This window comes from Gadus morhua, chromosome 4, assembly GCF_902167405.1.
Source record: "Gadus morhua chromosome 4, gadMor3.0, whole genome shotgun sequence".
Taxonomy (NCBI): Eukaryota; Metazoa; Chordata; class Actinopteri; order Gadiformes; family Gadidae; genus Gadus; species Gadus morhua.
In genome coordinates, this window is record NC_044051.1 from 8,316,075 (window position 1) to 8,333,862 (window position 17,788).

The 17,788-nt window shown below is 52.2% G+C and overlaps 2 protein-coding genes across 4 annotated transcripts; one reads left to right on the forward strand and one right to left on the reverse strand.

The window, feature by feature from the left end:
• The first annotated feature begins 2 nt into the window (after positions 1–2).
• Positions 3–2,487, forward strand: phax (phosphorylated adaptor for RNA export). Its single transcript, XM_030353865.1, has 2 exons — positions 3–670; positions 788–2,487. The coding sequence occupies exon 2, from the start codon at positions 870–872 to the stop codon at positions 2,193–2,195; it is 1,326 nt and encodes a 441-aa protein (XP_030209725.1). The 5' UTR covers positions 3–670; positions 788–869; the 3' UTR covers positions 2,196–2,487.
• A 1,690-nt stretch (positions 2,488–4,177) lies between these two features.
• kcnc2 (potassium voltage-gated channel, Shaw-related subfamily, member 2) lies at positions 4,178–17,130 on the reverse strand. 3 transcript variants are annotated; one of them, XR_003976434.1, is made up of 5 exons: positions 15,812–17,130; positions 8,397–9,318; positions 7,832–7,996; positions 5,137–5,373; positions 4,178–5,019 (listed from the first exon to the last, which is right to left on the reverse strand). XR_003976434.1 is itself a non-coding variant. In XM_030353863.1 (4 exons), exons 1-4 carry the CDS (start codon positions 16,388–16,390, stop codon positions 5,354–5,356), a joined length of 1,686 nt encoding a protein of 561 aa, XP_030209723.1. In that variant the 5' UTR covers positions 16,391–17,130; the 3' UTR covers positions 4,178–5,353. The 3 variants fall into 3 exon arrangements, 2 of the variants coding, with proteins under 2 accessions (XP_030209723.1, XP_030209722.1); XM_030353863.1 differs by having other exon boundaries at positions 4,178–5,373; XM_030353862.1 differs by lacking the exons at positions 4,178–5,019; positions 5,137–5,373 and adding an exon at positions 5,644–5,868.
• Positions 17,131–17,788: the final 658 nt, after the last annotated feature.

A 17,788-nucleotide genomic window follows, 5' to 3' on the forward strand; every position in this document is an offset into this window, starting at 1 on the left:
ATGGGAGGACAGCTTATACTGAATATATATTTTAAATGACTTACAATTAAAACAAAGCCTAATACAAAACACTTACCTCAAAACAAACCCTGAAATCCTAAATCTAAACCGTAACCTTAAAACGAAATCAGAAAGCCAAACCCTAACCCTGAAACAAAACCTTTAGCCTAAAACATAACCATGGGGAAAAAAAACCTAGCCTTAAAACTAAACCCTAAAACAAAACCCTTACCTTAACCACCACTTGTTTTGGTCATTTTTAAGGGTTAATATCTGCCTGACGTGCCTGTAGCACATTAAGCTGTGAAGAAAGGCAGTTACTGGTAAGGACAACTATAGTGCATTTTATTAAGAGGAGGAAACAGTTTGGATCAGGGTCATGTACATTTTAGACCAAATAAGCAGCATGTTATAATAAATCACACTACACTTAATTGAGTGACATTAAAACAAATATTTTCATCCTTTATTGTGATGGGTGTGTGTCTGTGAATGTGACACACATTTGTAAGGGTGAGGAGTAAATTGACGTTATGATTATAACACTGTGACGATTGACAGCCTGTGGCTTTTACTTTGAAACTGCAGATAGTTTCAAAGCGGAAGCCTACGTCTGCAGAGCGCGCGGGTTCTACAGAGAACAGAGTTGTCTCACGCCAAACAAACCGAGGTAAACATTTAAAACATCAAGTCTGGATCCGGATTAAAAGCCGTTAACTCTTCCGGAGGACGTCCGGTCAGACTTTAAGTCTAACTTCGTCACGTTTGATTGTTGTTCTTCCTACAGCCGATCAGACCGTAGTCCATGGTTACTGGGTCGTAGACAGCTTCGCGGTCCACAGGGAGGCGAACTCCGTCACTGAACAAAAATGGATTCGATGCTGGAGGACGGGGAGCTGTCCGGGTCCGACTCCGAGATGACCCCCTCCGTCCGCCCACCCCCAGCTGACCACTGCCTCCGGGCAGCTCCGCCCGTGGCCAGCGGGTACCGGAGCTCCGCCCGACCGGCGGCCTCCAGCGGGGAGGGCCGGGAGCTGTCCGGGTCAGACTCAGAGATGACCTCCTCCGTCCGCCCGCCACCCGCTGACAGCAGCTTCAGGCCCGCTCCGCCCGAGGCCAGCGGGTACCGGAGCTCCGCCCGACCGGCGGCCTCCAGCGGGGACTCCAGCGGGGAGGAGGAGGACGATGAGCCCATCGCCGCCTGGCGCTGCAAGCGGCAGAAGGTGTCCAACGCGGCTGTAGCCTCCCAGCGGCCCCCGCCGACCGCGGGCCTCGGCGGCCCTGATGCGGCGGCCGGCCGGAAGGTGAACAACGTCTGGGGCAGCGTGGTGCAGGAACAGAGCCAGGACCTGGTGATGGCTGGGCTGGGGGTGTTCGGCATGGAGGGGGACTTCGACATGGGGAGCCGCAACGTGGAGACCTACAACTACGTGCTGGCCCGCAAGATGATGGAGAAGGAGCGGCGGGAAGAGGAGGAGAAGGCCCGGGGGCAGCAGCACCAGGAGGCCGCCATGCTGGACTCCCAGCTGGAGGACTACATGCAAGCCCGTGGGGGCCACCAGGACCACTCGCGGCCCAAGAGGAAGCGGCCGGCCAAAGAGCGGCTGGGCCCGCGCGCGGAGATGGACCTGGAGGGGCGCTACGAGCTGCGGGAGGAGGACCCGGAGCCGCGCGTGGTGGAGGAGCTCGCGCACCGCCTGCAGGAGCCCAAGCTCGACCTGCTGGAGCGCGTGGTGAGCGTACTTGGCCGCGGCCCCGCCATCCGGCTGCTCGAGGAGACGGCCGCGCTGGAGCGCGCCGGGGGCGTGACTACGCTGGACGGCAGCCGTCGCCGCACCCCCGGGGGTGTGTACCTGCACCTGCTGAAGAGCTCCCCCGACGTGAGTCGCGCGCAGCTGCGCCAGGTGTTCCTCGAGGAGAACGCGGACCTGCGCAGGAGCAAGAAGGCGGCGCAGAAGAGGCGGCGCCACCTGGTGGCCAAGAAGATGAAGAACGCGCTGAACACGCTGCACCTGCAGGAGGACCAGGAGTCCCGCGAGACCTTCGCCAGCGACACGCACGACGCGCTTGCCTCCCTGGGGGAGGAGCCGGAGGAGGAGGAGCCGGAGGAGGAGGAGGAGGAGCCAGAGGCGGTCGCCGTGGGAACGGAGGAGACGCCCGTGGTCTACAACCCTGCCGACCTGGAGGTGTTCTGAGGAGGGGTCACCATGACAAAGCCACAGAGACTGTCCAATCACAGCTGGGTCGCTCCCCGTCTGGGTCAACTCTCGAGACATTTGGTTCGGTTCTTATTCAAAAAGTTCCTTTGGCCCCTCCTCCTTATTGGACTGACAGCAGAGTGTTTGAACACGTCTAGATTTTCTTTCTGTTGTTCTGACCCTGGTTTGAGCGGTGCTTCTCCCGGCCACTAGGTGGCGGAGAGCCCCCCTTTAAAGTTCCTTTTGGTAAAACGTCCACTCCTTTAAATAATAAAGGAAGATTCTCTGAGTGTGTTGTTGTGTAAACTATGTGATAATATTCCACATTGCTGCTTCATGGTTTTTACTGGTTACGTTAAGCAGTTGGTTACAGCTAAACATTACATGTTTATGATTTAATCTCTATTGGATATTTATTTATATGTAGGCTATTGCATATCCCGAGTATACATCCTTTACATTAAGCAGTTATTCAAGACTAGCCTTGAATAACCGCTTAATGTAAGATATGTGGTGTCATTCTGAAAATACACTCGCTGCACTTCCTCAGGATGCACACAGGAGGGCAGCAGAGCGCCTTGTGTTAAAACAACGGTCAGGATGTATCGCTGTACTTTATAGTATACCATGAGATGGTGGTCACATGGACTGGCGTGCGTCTCTACCTGCCGTCTTTATCTACCGGCCGAGGCGTTGCTACCTACAGCGAACAGAGACTTACAGGCAGGGGTTAGACAGTACAGAGACAGTTCATTAGGGAGCAGGTAGGGGTTAGACAGTACAGAGTCAGTTCATTAGGGAGCAGGTAGGGGTTAGACAGTACAGAGACAGTTCATTAGGGAGCAGGCAGGGGTTTGACAGTACAGAGAGGTCATTAGGGAGCAGGTAGGGGTTAGACAGTACAGAGACAGTTCATTAGGGAGCAGGTAGGGGTTAGACAGTACAGAGACAGGTCATTATGGCATCTTGCCCTACATTAATTACTTAAGTTAATACAAGTATATATACAGGTCCTTATCTTTGAGTATTCATCATTGTTCTAAATGTTCAGAGGACTGAAGACGAGGAACAGAAAGGAGGAAGGACTGAAGACGAGGAACAGAAAGGAGGAAGGACTCCATCCTCCCAGAATGCAAAAGGAGATGATGTAGGCTGCTGCTAATTCTCCCTATTCAGAACCAAAAAAGACTCTTATTTATAGAGAGAGGGTAGGGGGGGGGGTGCGAGAGAGTGAGACACACACACACACACAGAGACAAACAGACAGTATGAGAGAGAGAAAGAAACACAGAGAGCAAGAGAGAGACACAGAGAGAGACAGAGACAGCATTACAAAGGGTAACATAATGGTCATTCTGTTTCCTCTCCTACTGCTTCCTATGCAGCCTTTAGCCTCTCAGGGTCTTAATTACATGGCTAGCTGAGGACCTTAGCTCCAGGTTCTTCTCGATGGAGGTCTGTCTGTGTGGCAGGTCTCACATGTCTCAGAGCGACAAGGAAATGACTTGCGATCAATAACCTCCCCTACCTCCCCCTTTCTCCCTCCTCTTCTCAAGGATCAGATTAAAAGAAGGATCAGGAGGGATCTGATCCGAGGACAGCGATCTGATCAGAGGACAGGTGTGGGGGGGACAGTGATGCTACAGCTGGACCTACTATAACCCGGTGATGTCATTCTTCTAAAGTCACCGTTTGAAGGCTGCAGTCAGACGTCCATCCGCAGGTCAAAGGTCAACCTGTGGAGGAGGGCGGTAGACTAGCACACATATGCACAACACATACGGGTGTGTGTGTGTGTGTGTGTGTTTTACTCCTTTCACAGCTGTTTACATCTCTTTGACACGTCTGGCTGTTTCCATGGCAACGCCGGGATGTACCCCATAACTCGATGCGCCAACCACAGCTGGAGGTGGAACATGAGTGTGTGTCTGTGCACGTGTGTGTGTGTGTGTGTGATTAAGGACAGCAGGAAGCGTGAATTAAAGATAAATAGTTTATGTGATTCTCACGATTCCATTAAACTCTATAATTATACGATGTCATCAAAAACCTCCTCCATCTTGTCTGTCCCCCTCCTCCATCTTGTCTGTTCCTCCATCTTGTCTGTCCCCTCCTCCATCTTGTCTTACATAATGCAGTGTGACACAAATGTGAAACTAGAATATTCCCCAAGGTCAGAGGTCAGAGGTTGAGGACGAGGTCATCCTCCAGCTACAACGAATCCTCTGGGCGTAGCAAAGCATTGTGGGTACAGAGTGAAGCCAGACAGCTGGCCAATCGGTGAGCAGGTAGCAGCAAACAGGAAGTGCGTCAGACTTAGTTTAGCCGTATAATCTACGTAGTAAAACATAAATATTTAGACATTAATACTAACCACATACTTAAAGACGTAGTGAGGCTAGTTTAAAAATGGTTCAGGTCGAGACTTGAAAGACATTGGATCACAGTATGGATTGGCATTTGTTAGCATGTTAGCATGTTTTAAACCCCTCGATGGTAGAGAACATGCCATTACGATGGTGCCGGCAACGGGCTCCGCCCAGCGAGGGACTCGAAGTACACACTAGAACTCCAGGGGGTCAAAGGTCATTGCTTGGTTTGTAATGACTAGTGTAGTTACTTCTGTTAATTAGCGCTAGCTTGCGTTAGCTGCAGGAGTGCTGTGGAGATTGAAGCAGTTTAAACCACCAAGAGTCCCTACTCTGGCCGTCAAATCAGAGACGCCCCAAGAGGGCTTGTCCACTCAGATGTTTGATTTACAGATCATCCTAGCTGCCCTCCGCGTCCACTGGTGATGATGTCACACATCAACTTCTCTCACCTGGGGGTAAAATCATACGGGAGGTGTTTAGTGTGTGTGTGTGTGTGTGTGCGTGTGCGTGTTTGTGTGCTTGTGCGTGTGCGTGTGCTTGTGCGTGTCAGACACTCCACAGAGAACCTGTCAGTCCACAGAATCCGTCCCAGAACCCAGAACAGACGTAAACCAGGAGAACCCTGCAGGGGGTCCAGGATGAGGACCAGGACCTGGGGACGAGTGGCCCGCCTGGTGGGTTGCCTCGTTAAAAAGTCCTACTGGGTCCACATTGGTCCAGAGGGCCCAGGGGGTTCCGGGGGGGGTGGTCTCTGTGAGTTGTAGGTCTGGGTTCCGATCCGGCTCACAGAGGAAAGGAATATTCTGTGGAGGAGAACAGAGAAGAGGTCTGACAGAGACGGAGAACATCGGTACCACTCTGCCTCGCGCCACCACAGCTCCCCTCTTCCTCCTCCTCCCCCTCCTCTCCCTCCTCTTCCTCCGCTCCCTCCCCCTCCTCCCATCCCTCCTCTGTTTCCCCCTCCTCCTCCTCTCCCTCCTCCTCCCCCTCGACCTCCGCCTCTCCTCCCCCTCCTCCTCCTCCCCCTCCTCTGTTTCCCCCTCCTCCTCTCCCTCCTCCTCCCCCTCGACCTCCTCCCCCTCCCCCTCCTCTCCCTCCTCTCCCCCTCCTCCTCCTCCAATCAGAAACACTGGAAGGAGGTCACAGGGATGTCTTGCAGGAGCTCATAGGCCATTTTTTCATCTCATGTTTTTTACTTCTATTTTGTGTGTGTGTGTGTGGTGTATCAGAGGGAGCCTGTTGCCTAGTAACCCCGGGATCCTGGCGTGGGGCCGGGCGCGTGGCAGAGAAACCTCTCACTGTGTGATGAGAAAGAGGAGGAGGAGGAGAGAGGAGAGAGGAGGGGGAGGTGGGGGAGGAGGAGAGAGGAGAGAGTAGGAGGGGCAGGAGGAGAGAGGAGGAGGAGGAGGAGAGAGTAGGAGGGGGAGGTTAAGGATATGTGAGCAGAAGTGAGGGGTCTGGGGGTCAGCGGATCTGGGGGTCCGAAGGTCTGGGGGTCTGGGGGGTTTGGGGGTCAGGGGTCTGAGGGTTAGAGACTTAGAGGGGTCGGTCAGAGGGTCGGAGGGGTCAGAGGGTCAGAGGGGTTGGTCAGAGGGGTCCGAGGGTCTGAGGGGTCAGAGGGGTCAGAGGGTTAGAGGGGTCGGTCAGAGGGGTCAGAGGGTTAGAGGGGTCGGTCAGAGGGGTGAGAGAAGACCTGGGCATTGTACGGCCCCCGGGCCACATCCGGCCCTAACCGGCCCGCGTGAGGTCTGTGGGGAGTTCACAATCAAATGTAAATGATTGTATAAACAAATAAATAATAATTTGGAATACAACTGCACTGCTTTTATTATGAAGACGACTTTTGTTGTTGCTTTTTTTGTGCGCGCGTATGCAGCTTCTTCTTCTCTGGTTGCAAGTCGCAACTAAAAATAAGTAGAAGAAGAACCCCGTCCACGAGTCACGAACTGGCCACGAACTGAGCTCACAAGAGACTTTAGCGCTGACGTGAATGGGCTGCTATTCCTGAAAAATGTCAGCTAATTTGCTTTGTTTGTGGAGAACAGGTCGCCGTGTTAAAGGATTATAATTTGAATCGCCACTACAATACTAAACACGCGGAGAAATACGGAAACTTGACTGATGCAGATCGGGCACAGACATCTGAAGCTTTGCTAGCTAAAGCTACAAGGCTGTTTTACCAAGCGTTGCACATCAGGGGATGCAGCAGCCAGGACCAGCTTTGTGATATCCCACAAAATCGCCCAAAAAAGTAAGCCATTTTCTGAGGGGGAAGGAGTGTTTGGTGGACTCTGCTGCGCTTTTATGCCCAGAGAAAAGTAGATCGGTCCAAAAAGGATCGACCTACCTTTCTCTGGTGAAATGTGAACAAACATTTTCAGTGATGAAGTTTAACAAATCAGGATGCAGATCTTCTATCACTGATGATCACCCGTCAGCTGTCCTGCGCATATCCACCTCAAACATTCAACCTGACTTCAGTGCACTTGTTCAAGCCAAGCACAGACTAGAATTCTCTCACTGAACAAGAAAAAAATAAGTGAAAAACAGCTAATGAAGTAGTAAAACTAAAAACAAAAAGATAATAACACTTTGTATAAAGTTAATTTATTGCTGTTCTGAAAAATAAATGGCAAAAACATGCACATTTTGATTAAAATTGCTTTGGGTATACTGTTCAATTAGTGACATGTTGTCATTTTGTACTATGTCTGCTTCAGTTTTTAATCTGAATAAAACACGTTGAAAAAAAGCTAATTCTGTAATTACGCTGCAAATGAAATGGTAATTGCACTTTATAAAGTTCATTCAAAGCTGTTCTTTGAAAAATTAAAAAAATGTTTTTTTCATATTCTTATCATAACATTTACTCTTACCAGTCACAGCTTATCGAATACCCCTACATTTTACTGCTTTTTATAAAGAGATCAAATTAATATTGAGCTGAATTGAATTTAACCTATTGGTCCGGCCCTCCTCAACAGTCCCTGTTTCTAATGTGGCCCTTTGGGAAAATTAATTGCCCACCCCTGGGTCAGAGGGTCAGAGGATAAGAGGGGTTAGAGGGGTTAGAGGGGTCAGAGGGGTCAGAGGGTCAGAGGGGTCAAAGGGGTCATCAGAGGGTCACAGGGGTGAGAGGGTTAGAGGGTTAGAGGGTCAGAGGGGTCAGAGGGTCAGAGGGGTCAGAGGGTCAGAGGGGTCGGTCAGAGGGGTCAGAGGGTTAGAGGGTCTGGGTCTCTGCAGGCGGTGGAGGTGGGGTACCTGACTTGCAGACGGCTCCGTCTGTAGGACAGGTGTAGTCGCTGGTGGACAACAGGAAGCAGCCCCCCGCCCCCAGGCGGTCCTGGTCCCTGGACCGCCTCATGGCGTCGCTCTCCCCCGGGGACCGGCTCCCCTCGCTGCCCCCGCTGGGGGCCGCTGACTCGACTGCAGGGGATGACACCGAGAAAATGACCAATAGGAAGCTAGCAAAGACAATCACATGGACCACAGTCGACCGGGTCAGACCTGGACAACAGTAGACCGGGTCAGACCTGGACCACAGTAGACCGGGTCAGACCTGGACCACAGTAGACCGGGTCAGACCTGGACCACAGTCGACCGGGTCAGACCTGGACCACAGTAGACCGGGTCAGACCTGGACCACAGTCAACCGGGTCAGACCTGGACCACAGTCAACCGGGTCAGACCTGGACCACAGTCGACCGGGTCAGACCTGGACCACAGTAGACCGGGTCAGACCTGGACCACAGGCGACCGGGTCAGACCTGGACCACAGTAGACCGGGTCAGACCTGGACCAGACCTCCCCATCTATCAGCTGGTACCTGAGCGTCTCCGCTGTGGGCCCCTGGGGAGGGGGCACAGGGGGGTCTGGCTGCAGGCTGGGGACCCGGTGTGGGCCTGGCTGCAGCTGGGGGACCCGGACTGGACCTGAGGGATGTGCTTCTTCCTCTTCCTGGGCAGCTTCTGCTTGGCCATGGCCAGGGAGTAGTACATGCCAAAGTTGTTGACGATGACGGGCACGGGCATGGCGATGGTGAGCACCCCCGCCAGCGCGCACAGAGCCCCCACCAGCATGCCGGACCAGGTCTGGGGGTACATGTCGCCGTAGCCCAGCGTGGTCATGGTGACCACGGCCCACCAGAAGCCGATGGGGATGTTCTTGAACATGGTGTGGTGGTGGGCGGTGGGGTCGTCGGGGTCGGCGCCCAGCCTCTCGGCGTAGTAGATCATGGTGGCGAAGATGAGCACGCCCAGCGCCAGGAAGATGACCAGCAGCAGGAACTCGTTGACGCTGGCCCGCAGCGTGTGGCCCAGGACGCGCAGGCCCACGAAGTGGCGCGTCAGCTTGAAGATCCGCAGGATGCGCACGAAGCGCACCACGCGCAGGAAGCCCAGCGCGTCCGTGGCGGCCTGGGAGGACAGGCCGCTCAGGCCCAGCTCCAGGTAGAAGGGCAGGATGGCCGCCAGGTCGATGAGGTTCAGCGCGCTCCTGAAGAAGTCCCTCTTGCGGGGGCTGAAGGTCACGCGCACCAGGAACTCGAAGGTGAACCACAGCACGCACACGCCCTCCACGTAGGTGAGCGCCGGGTCGGTGAGGACCTCGTACTGGGGCGCCGGGGCCGGCAGGCTGACGTCCCTCTGAGGGTCCGTCTTCAGGACCACAGTGTTGAAGGCCTCGTGGGTCTCCAGGCAGAAGGTGGTGATGGAGACCAGGATGAAGAAGAGGGACGCGAAGGCCACGAACTGGGGAGGAAGAGGAGGAAGAGGAGGAAGAGCTTCAGACGTCACAACAGAGAAACTTTGTGAATAAAGAAATGATGCTATATATACTGTAAAAGTAGAACTAGGGCAGGAGACAGGACCGAGGAGGGGGCCGGGGGGGAGATGTGTGAGAGGAGTGATCACGGCGGTTGAACACCCAGGGGACGACGGCTCGCTGTGTGATCCCAGCCGCGTCCAGAGACTCAGCAGCATAATTAACTTCACTATCAATTAACTCATCAGGAGGCTCCAGAGAGACTCTGTTAACCACCGAGGCCTCAGACAGGAGGACTCTCCTTCACGCAGACAGACACCATTGAGATGAGTCCCTGGTGCTGTCACACCGTCTGTCACCTGGACATCTGAGGCCGTGTTTCAGCAGCCCGGTGTGTGAAGCTGCTTTGTGCTGCTGTCGGCCAGCCTTGGGTTGGGGGGGGGGGGGGGGGGGGGGGGGGGGACGACGACTATATTTAGAGTAGAACCTTCTGGAGGACACCTTGTAGTTTAACATCAAAACACAAGACAAGTGGACCTGGTGGATGTGCTGTGGTCCTTGTGTCTGTCTGTGGTCCTTGTGTCTGTGGTCCTTGTGTCTGTCTGTGCTCCTTGTGTCTGTGGTCCTTGTGTCTGTCTGTGCTCCTTGTGTCTGTGCTCCTTGTGTCTGTGGTCCTTGTGTCTGTGATCCTTGTGTCTGTGCTGTGGTCCTTGTGTCTGTGATGTGGTCCTTGTGTCTGTGATGTGGTCCTTGTGTCTGTGATGTGGTCCTTGTGTCTGTGCTGTGGTCCTTGTGTCTGTGATGTGGTCCTTGTGTCTGTCTGTGCTCCTTGTGTGTCTGTCTGTGCTCCTTGTGTGTCTGTCTGTGCTCCTTGTGTGTCTGTCTGTGGTCCTTGTGTCTGTCTGTGCTCCTTGTGTCTGTGGTCCTAGGGTCTGTGGTCCTTGTGTCTGTCTGTGGTCCTTGTGTCTGTCTGTGGTCCTGGTTTCGGTCTGAGGTGAATGAGGACGGAGGCTGGCTGCTCCGATTGTGTTCTGGGTCAGAGCCGCCCTCCCTCCCTCCCTCCCTCCCTCCAAGGTCTCCATGGAAACGCCACCTCTCTTTCTTTTTAAAGAAACCAAGATTTGTGAGAGGGACAGGGAGGGAGGGAGAACTACCTCCCTCCCTCCCTCCCACCCTCCTCCTCTTCATTCGAAAACCAAAAGAATAAAGAGAGAATACAGCCTTCCAGTCACACAGTCACAAACACACACACAGGCACGCATGTGGGCCCATTTGCACACACTGATGACAACCACAAAAACACTGATACACAGGCATGCACGCCCTCCCAGACACACACTCAAACAAAGCAGCAGCATCTTCCACCTCAACATGGTCTGGCCCCGCCCCGCCCCGCTGGCCCCGCCCACTGGCCCCCCCACTGAAGTTAGGCGACAGCTGATTCCGGGGAACCCTCCTGAACCCCATCACCATTGGCAACCAGCCAGCAGCAGGCTATATATAGAACGGGAGAAACTTCAGACTTCCTCATGACTTTAAGACAACACGATCCATATCAGGAGAAAGACTGAGCCATCATGAATCAACAAGTCCATGCAGAGCTCCTCCTTCTACCAACTAACTTCTCCACACACACACACACACACACACACACACACACACACACACACACACACACACACACACACACACACACACACACACACACACACACACACACACACACACACACACACACACACACACACACACGGTCAATGTGTTGCTAAGAGATAGGGAGGTCCCGGTGAGGGGTTGCCATGGCTACGGCTGTCTAAATCCAATGCATCTCCATTTCCTGTCCCAAAAGGAAGTGAGAACATCTTGTAAACCGTCTTCGGCCCGCAGGCAGAGCTTATCAGGTGATGGAGGTGTTATGGACCTATTGCTGGATGTTGGTCTCCATGGTGACGAGCTATGGCTGCATGCGACACATCTCACCTGAGATGTCTCTCACCTGAGATGTCGCTCACCTGAGATGTCGCTCACCTGCCTCTCACCTGAGGGGTCTCACCTGATGTCTCTGTCTTTCAACTGAGATGTCTCTCACCTGAAAGGTCTCTCACCTGGTATCTCAGGTGAGAGGTCTCTCACCTGGTCCCTCCCCTGAAAGGTCTCTCTGAGAGGTCTCTCACCTGGTATCTTCACCAAACTCTAAATAAACTTTGATAGATAATATATCATAAATAAGATACATTCATACCATAGTGACATCCAAGAAAGATTCAAGATTACTTGATTTGAAATGCCTTGGACATAAAGACTGCCACGCCGAAATGTGTCTATCGTCTCCTCACAGTAATAATTCTGCTAGTAAAACATCATAGTAATGCAACATACCGGCTGCAAACTCCTGTCTGTCTGTCTGCTGGCGTTAACCTTTGCGTGCGTGCGTGCGTGTTTGTGGGTGCGTGCGTATGTGAGTGCCTATGCGTGTGCACGTGTGCATGCACAGCAACCCTTTCCACTATATCAAAGCATTGATGCAAACTATTCCTGGCATCTGCCCCTCGACGACCTTTGAACCGAAATTCAAGTCTTTGATGGGGTCATCGTAGAAGTGCGTGTGTGTGTGTGTGTGTGTGTGTGTGTGTGTGTGTGTGTGTGTGTGTGTGTGTGTGTGTGTGTGTGTGTGTGTGTGTGTGTGTGTGTGTGTGTGTGTCTTCTTCAACAGGATCAAAGTCATGTGACAGTGGAGTCTATTCTGAGGTATTAATGATGTTATTTATTTTTAGATGACTCCTGTCATCTGCTCAGGTGAAGCCCCCCCCCCCCCCCCCCCCCCCCCCCCCCCCCCCCCAGACAGAGCCGCCAAAAATAACATCTCTACAAATACTTTCGCCACAAACACATCTCTATTTATTTATCTATTTATTTAAGACAGAATTGCAGAGTGATATCAGAATGTCCATGGATTTGTCCACCAGGTCCCCAGAACGGCTGAGCCTAGGGCTGGGTGGTTGGCATAAAAATAAAATCTCTGATTATTTCAAACTATACCCGATTATCCCTTTAATCGTTTTTTTTTTCTCTTAAAAATGGACTATAAATGACAAATATATATATTTTTTAAGTTTGGATTTTATTTGAACAATAACCATGAACAAAAGCAAAGTAAATAAAGTGGGGCAGGGCAAATTCAGCAACATTTTTACGGTAGCTTGTATTTGGGGTCGAGTGTGTGAAGCATTCGGATGACTCCCTTGTCATAGAGAAGGAAAGACAGGGGGGAGAGGATGAGACATGGTTGAGAGAGGAGCCATAGGGTGAGTAAAGGGGGAGCAAAGCCTCTCTCTCTCTCTCTCTCTCTCTCTCTCTCTCTCTCTCTCTCTCTCTCTCTCTCTCTCTCTCTCTCTCTCTCTCTCTCTGAGGTAATAACCACTTTCAGGGTAGAATCAAAACAAATATAATCAGTAACCACTGCGATATATATAAATATAGCAGTGTCTTCTAAGGTGTGTGTGTGTGTGTGTGTGTGTGTGTCAGTGGCGGCTGGTGGTTTTTAAAGTGAGGGAGGAAGGACTGCGCGCTTGGTTGCCATTGGCCTGCTTGCACCGTTGGTGTATGGTGGCATAAGAATGTGAGACTCAAGTTGTTTCAGGGTGTTTTGGTGAACTACAAAATAGCAGGGAGGGAGTTATGTGAATAAAATGTATACAAAGCCACCAGTGGCAACACCGTAATTTGAGAAGGAAAGGATGCAAAGCATATTAGTCAAATCAGGCCTACTATTGATTTGTAAAAGTAAATAAAAATATCTGGGCCTATCATTGGGCCTATTTTTTCCCTCACTGACTGAAGTTATTTAGCTATGTTTATTTTCAGTTACAATTGTTTTAAGAAAAGACTCAAGAACCAAAGTGACGCCATTTAAAATGCATCATGCTCTGAATCATTCACTAACACCCTTTCCACAATATCAAACAGAGCGGTCAGAGTAACAAACTAGTAAAAGAACAACAAGAACATTATTTCAAAACTATTTACATGGGCTGTAAGCCTAACTATTCAGATTGAGGGACTTCATTTATAGATCAGGTCAATCCTCCTTGCTGTTTGCGTTGCGAAGACAACATCAGTGAAACCATGAACAGCCCACGTTGGAGATTTGCTATTATTCATAAGCAAACAAGGCCAGCAATAAAGTCGATTGCTTGTAATGCTACCAGTAAGCCATGCGTACCTAGCAAACCATGTAGCACTCACAACACTGACGTTGCCATTACTTCTGGTGACCTTGATTTTGGGAAGTGGTCTACCTCTTTCTTTGGTCGCTAACTTAGCACTGTAACTGAATGAATGGAATGCTTTTTGTAATAAGACGTTAACAATGTCCTCCGTTTCCAATGTTTCCATTGTTCATTTAGGATCTCGCTATCGCAGATTTCACTTGCTCTGCGTCTCGACTGAGCACCGCGGCAATGCAGACCGGGTTTGTTATCGATAGCGTTGCCAGATTGGGCAGATTTCCCGCCCAAAGATAATTGTCCCAGCCTAACATGGTTAAAAGTAGCCCAATTGGGTGGGAAATCGGACCAATCTGGCAACACTGCTCAACGTCCAGGGATCCTGCTTATTGGTTCATAGCGCAGACGGATAGATTTTTGCGCGAATCAGACCCCTTAAGGTCCCACCCACTCAGAGGAGGATTTTCCTCCTCTCTCCCATTGAAACCCATGTTATCCACCGGCCGCCAGTACTTTCGGGGAAATGAATGGGAGTCAACGGAGGCGAAGGGAGGACGTTCCTCCCTGAAGTAATTGTCAATAGGCGATAGGGGGTGCTAATGTCCCTTTACCCAGGGAAACGAACATTATATATTCAAAGGCAATAAAGTAGTCATTCATTCATTACAATAGTTTGGGCAATCTACATTTTTTATTCTCAACAATGTTAGGGAGGATATTCCTCCCTCTCCTCAATGGAGGAGCCTCCACTGGTGTGTGTGTGTGTGTGTGTGTGTGTGTGTGTGTGTGTGTGTGGTTACAATGCAAGCTAAAAGGAAGCGATGGAGAGATGGCAGGGATGGTCTCCTAGCAACAAGCTAAAAGGATTAAAGACAGCGCTGCGTGGCCACGCCCCCTCGCCCCGGTTCTGGAAAGAAATCCTGGTGGAGTTGGCCAACAATCAACACTGGTACCAGTGTCTATAACTGGTACCAGTGTTTATAACTGGTACCAGTGTTCATAACTGGTACCAGTGTTTATAACTGGTGCCCGTGTTTATAACTGGTACCAGTGTTTATAACGGGTACCAGTCAAAATTCACTAAGAAGTCGAGGCAGAATGGGGTCACCACGGGGTCACCACGGGGTCACCACGGGGTCACCCTGTGCCATGCTCCGGGCCCCCAGACCAATCATGGAGGTCAGAGTCCTCCCAGTGCCCCCAATCCTCCCAGGATTCAGAGTATATATTGTTATTATTATTATTACATTATCATACTGTGATGTGTTTCTGAGACCTGGGAGGTGAGGAGTGGAGACCGCCCTCTGCGAGGTGGACCTCATTAGCTAATGAGAGACACCACCCACACACCAACCACACACACCCCACTATCAGCCTCCACCTGGTCCTGGGTCTATGAGGTTTAGGAGCGCGCCGTCTAAATAAACTCAACTTAATGGCTTCAGTGTGCCACAAAGCAGGAGATCAATAGATCAGTATTAATAGTCTTTTGGTTTTACAGCGCGTTGTGTTTCTGCTATTTTGGGATGTAATAAGAAGTTGCTGTGTGAGAGACACACACACTCACAGTTGTTCTCATCCTCAGTTTGAATCAAGGTGCTTAACCACTGTAATTAATGGATGATGGACCCTGGCCCCTGACTCTACTCTTTAACCTGTGGCAGTCATCCTACGACCCGATAACCCCTGAACCAGTAGTCTGCTGGCTTAGACCCTGACCTCTCTGAACCAGTACAGTCTTCTGGTTTACACTGACCCCTCTGAACCAGAACAGTCTGCTGGTTTAGACCCTGACCTCTCTGAACCAGTACAGTCTTCTGGTTTACACTGACCCCTCTGAACCAGAACAGTCTGCTGGTTTACACTCTGATCCCTCTGAACCAGTACAGTCTGCTGGTTTAGACCCTGATCCCTCTGAACCAGTACAGTCTGCTGGTTTAGACCCTGACCCCTCATAATGACTACAGTCTGCTGGTTGAGACCCTGATCCCAATGAACCAGTACAGTCTGCTGGTTTAGACCCTGACCCCTCTGAACCAGTACAGTCTTCTGGTTTAAAACCCATCCGCGCATCACGTAGACCACGTGGAGGACGCAGGACGACAACATTGAAAGTTCAAAGATCTGATTGAACGGGTTCATCAACACACACCTTCTCATCACTAACCCCAGTATGGCAGCGAACCCGGCGCTGTTCCCTTTAACTTCACCGCTGACAGTTCTAACTTCTAATTGTGAGCACGTGGGTTCTTACCCGAGCGGCCCGCGAGGAGTACGGGTCATCGAAGAGGTTCCAGACCGCCGGCCGCCACCTCCTCCACAGGCCGGCCACCCCGCCGTGCAGCCCAGCCGGGTCCTGGAGCCCCAACCGGCCCGCCTCGTCGTCCTCCCCGGGGTCCACCGTGGTCAGCTGGAACGCGTCCAGCGCCTCCTCAGCGTCGCGGTGCTGGCGGTAGGTCATCCAGCAGCACGGCTCCACGTCCATCTCGTCCACCCCCCAGAAAGCCAGCTCCTCCTCGAACAGCGGCCCGCACACGTCGGCAGGGCAGTGCAGCCTCCCGGTGCGGTAGTAGTTGAGGACGTGGGTGAACACCCCCGGGTGGCGGTCGAAGAAGTACTCGTCGGTGGCGGGCTCGTGCTCCAGGAAGCTGGGAACCCGCTGCAGCTGCTCGTTTAGCAGCGATTCGAGGTCCGGGTCCAGGTCAGGGTCAGGGTCCGATGCCAGCAGTGCCAGGCGGGTCCCGGGGAGGGTCTTCAGGGTGGACCGGTAGGTCTCGTGGCGCGTGCCGCCGACGTTGAGGACGATCCTCTGGTGGTCCTCAAACTGAACCATTGCTCCGGACCGGACATGACGCGGTGGGCCACCACGCGCCGGGTCCCGTCACGGCGCCGACCTCTGGACCTCCGACCTCTGACCCTGCCAGTGGGCGGGGGGGGGGGGGGGTCGGGGTTTGAGGGTGAGTGGATGATCCGGGAGCGCGTGGCGTCAGTTGCGCGCCAACCCGCTCAGTCCGCGCGCTCACCTCGTGCCAGATCAGACAGGTGAGCTCGCGGGCGCTTCGCTTGTCTCGCGGAAAGTCACCTGTCCTCCGGCCTCGCTCCCTTTCCTCGGCTCGCGGACGGTCACCTGTCCTGCCGCCTCGCGCCCTTTCCTCGGCGTCGCTTCGTGAATGCTCCTTCACCTGCGCGCGCTCGTACTTACGTGCGCGCGCGCGCAAGTCTCTCCTCACAGCAGGGATTCAATTGAATATGTAGCCTATCTATTCCTATATCAGGTCCTCGCGCGCTCTTGGTAATTCGTGATCCTCGAAGCTCCGCCGCCACTTTTTCCTACTTGTTTGGAGAACGTCTGGTGCAACAGGTCGCGCCCCCATACCCGTGCGCTCTGTGGTTACGCCCCCGAGTTGGTGAGTTGCAGTCTGTTAACTTGGGTAGTGAGTTCACTTAGGTAGTTAGTTAGCGTAGTTTATAATCCCGAAACGAGACCAGTCCTCTGCGCGTGTTTCAGTGGGTGTGGCGGCTCGCAGAACACGCGCTTCTCCTGCGCGTCTGCGCGAGGGGACGCAGCCTACCGTCTCCAGAGGAACAGGAACCCTCGCGTGTCTTCGTGTTTATATAACTTAAAGTTTAACAACCGAATCGTGAGATGTCGCGAGGTTTAAGATTCAAGGTTTAGATATATTCATGTTTTACGCATAATTTTTCTGTTAAACACGTACACCTTCTAAAAAGCAGTTTTTGGAACGAGCCGAAAGAACTTTTTTAGGTTATTCACTCAATTTTGTATTCCAGAATATCATTATTTGACCTGACATTCAGCAGTGTGATTAAGACCAGCGCTGTGGAGTCTTCTTATGGAGGTTAATTGTGAACCTTCATCAATCACATGATCTGGGACATTACCCAGGAGAGACCAGGCTCTGGACACACACACACACACACACACACACACACACACACACACACACACACACACACACACACACACACACACACACACACACACACACACACACACACACACACACAGAGAGGGGGGGGGGGGGCATGGCGTGCACGGTTGCTATGCCGACCCGTTGGAGACGTGTCCAAGGTTTTCTTCAGTGTTAGACCTCTGCTCCATCTGAGCAGAGACCTCCACAATGTTCTGCTTAACGTTCTGCTGGGTCTGGCAGCACGAGGTATTCACAGAGACTCTATAAGGACTGGAGTAGTCCCTATAAGGACTGGA

Excerpts from the sequence above, each read along its gene's own strand:
- phax (XM_030353865.1), top strand. The coding sequence starts at position 870 with ATGGATTCGATGCTGGAGGACGGGGAGCTGTCCGGGTCCGACTCCGAG.
- kcnc2 (XM_030353862.1), bottom strand. The coding sequence starts at position 16,390 with ATGGTTCAGTTTGAGGACCACCAGAGGATCGTCCTCAACGTCGGCGGC. Across the intron at positions 9,319-15,811 it reads ACTCCTCGCGGGCCGCTCGG|TTCGTGGCCTTCGCGTCCCT; the intron begins GTAAGAACCCAC and ends CTTCCTCCCCAG. Across the intron at positions 7,997-8,396 it reads CCCACAGCGGAGACGCTCAG|TCGAGTCAGCGGCCCCCAGC; the intron begins GTACCAGCTGAT and ends CATCCCCTGCAG.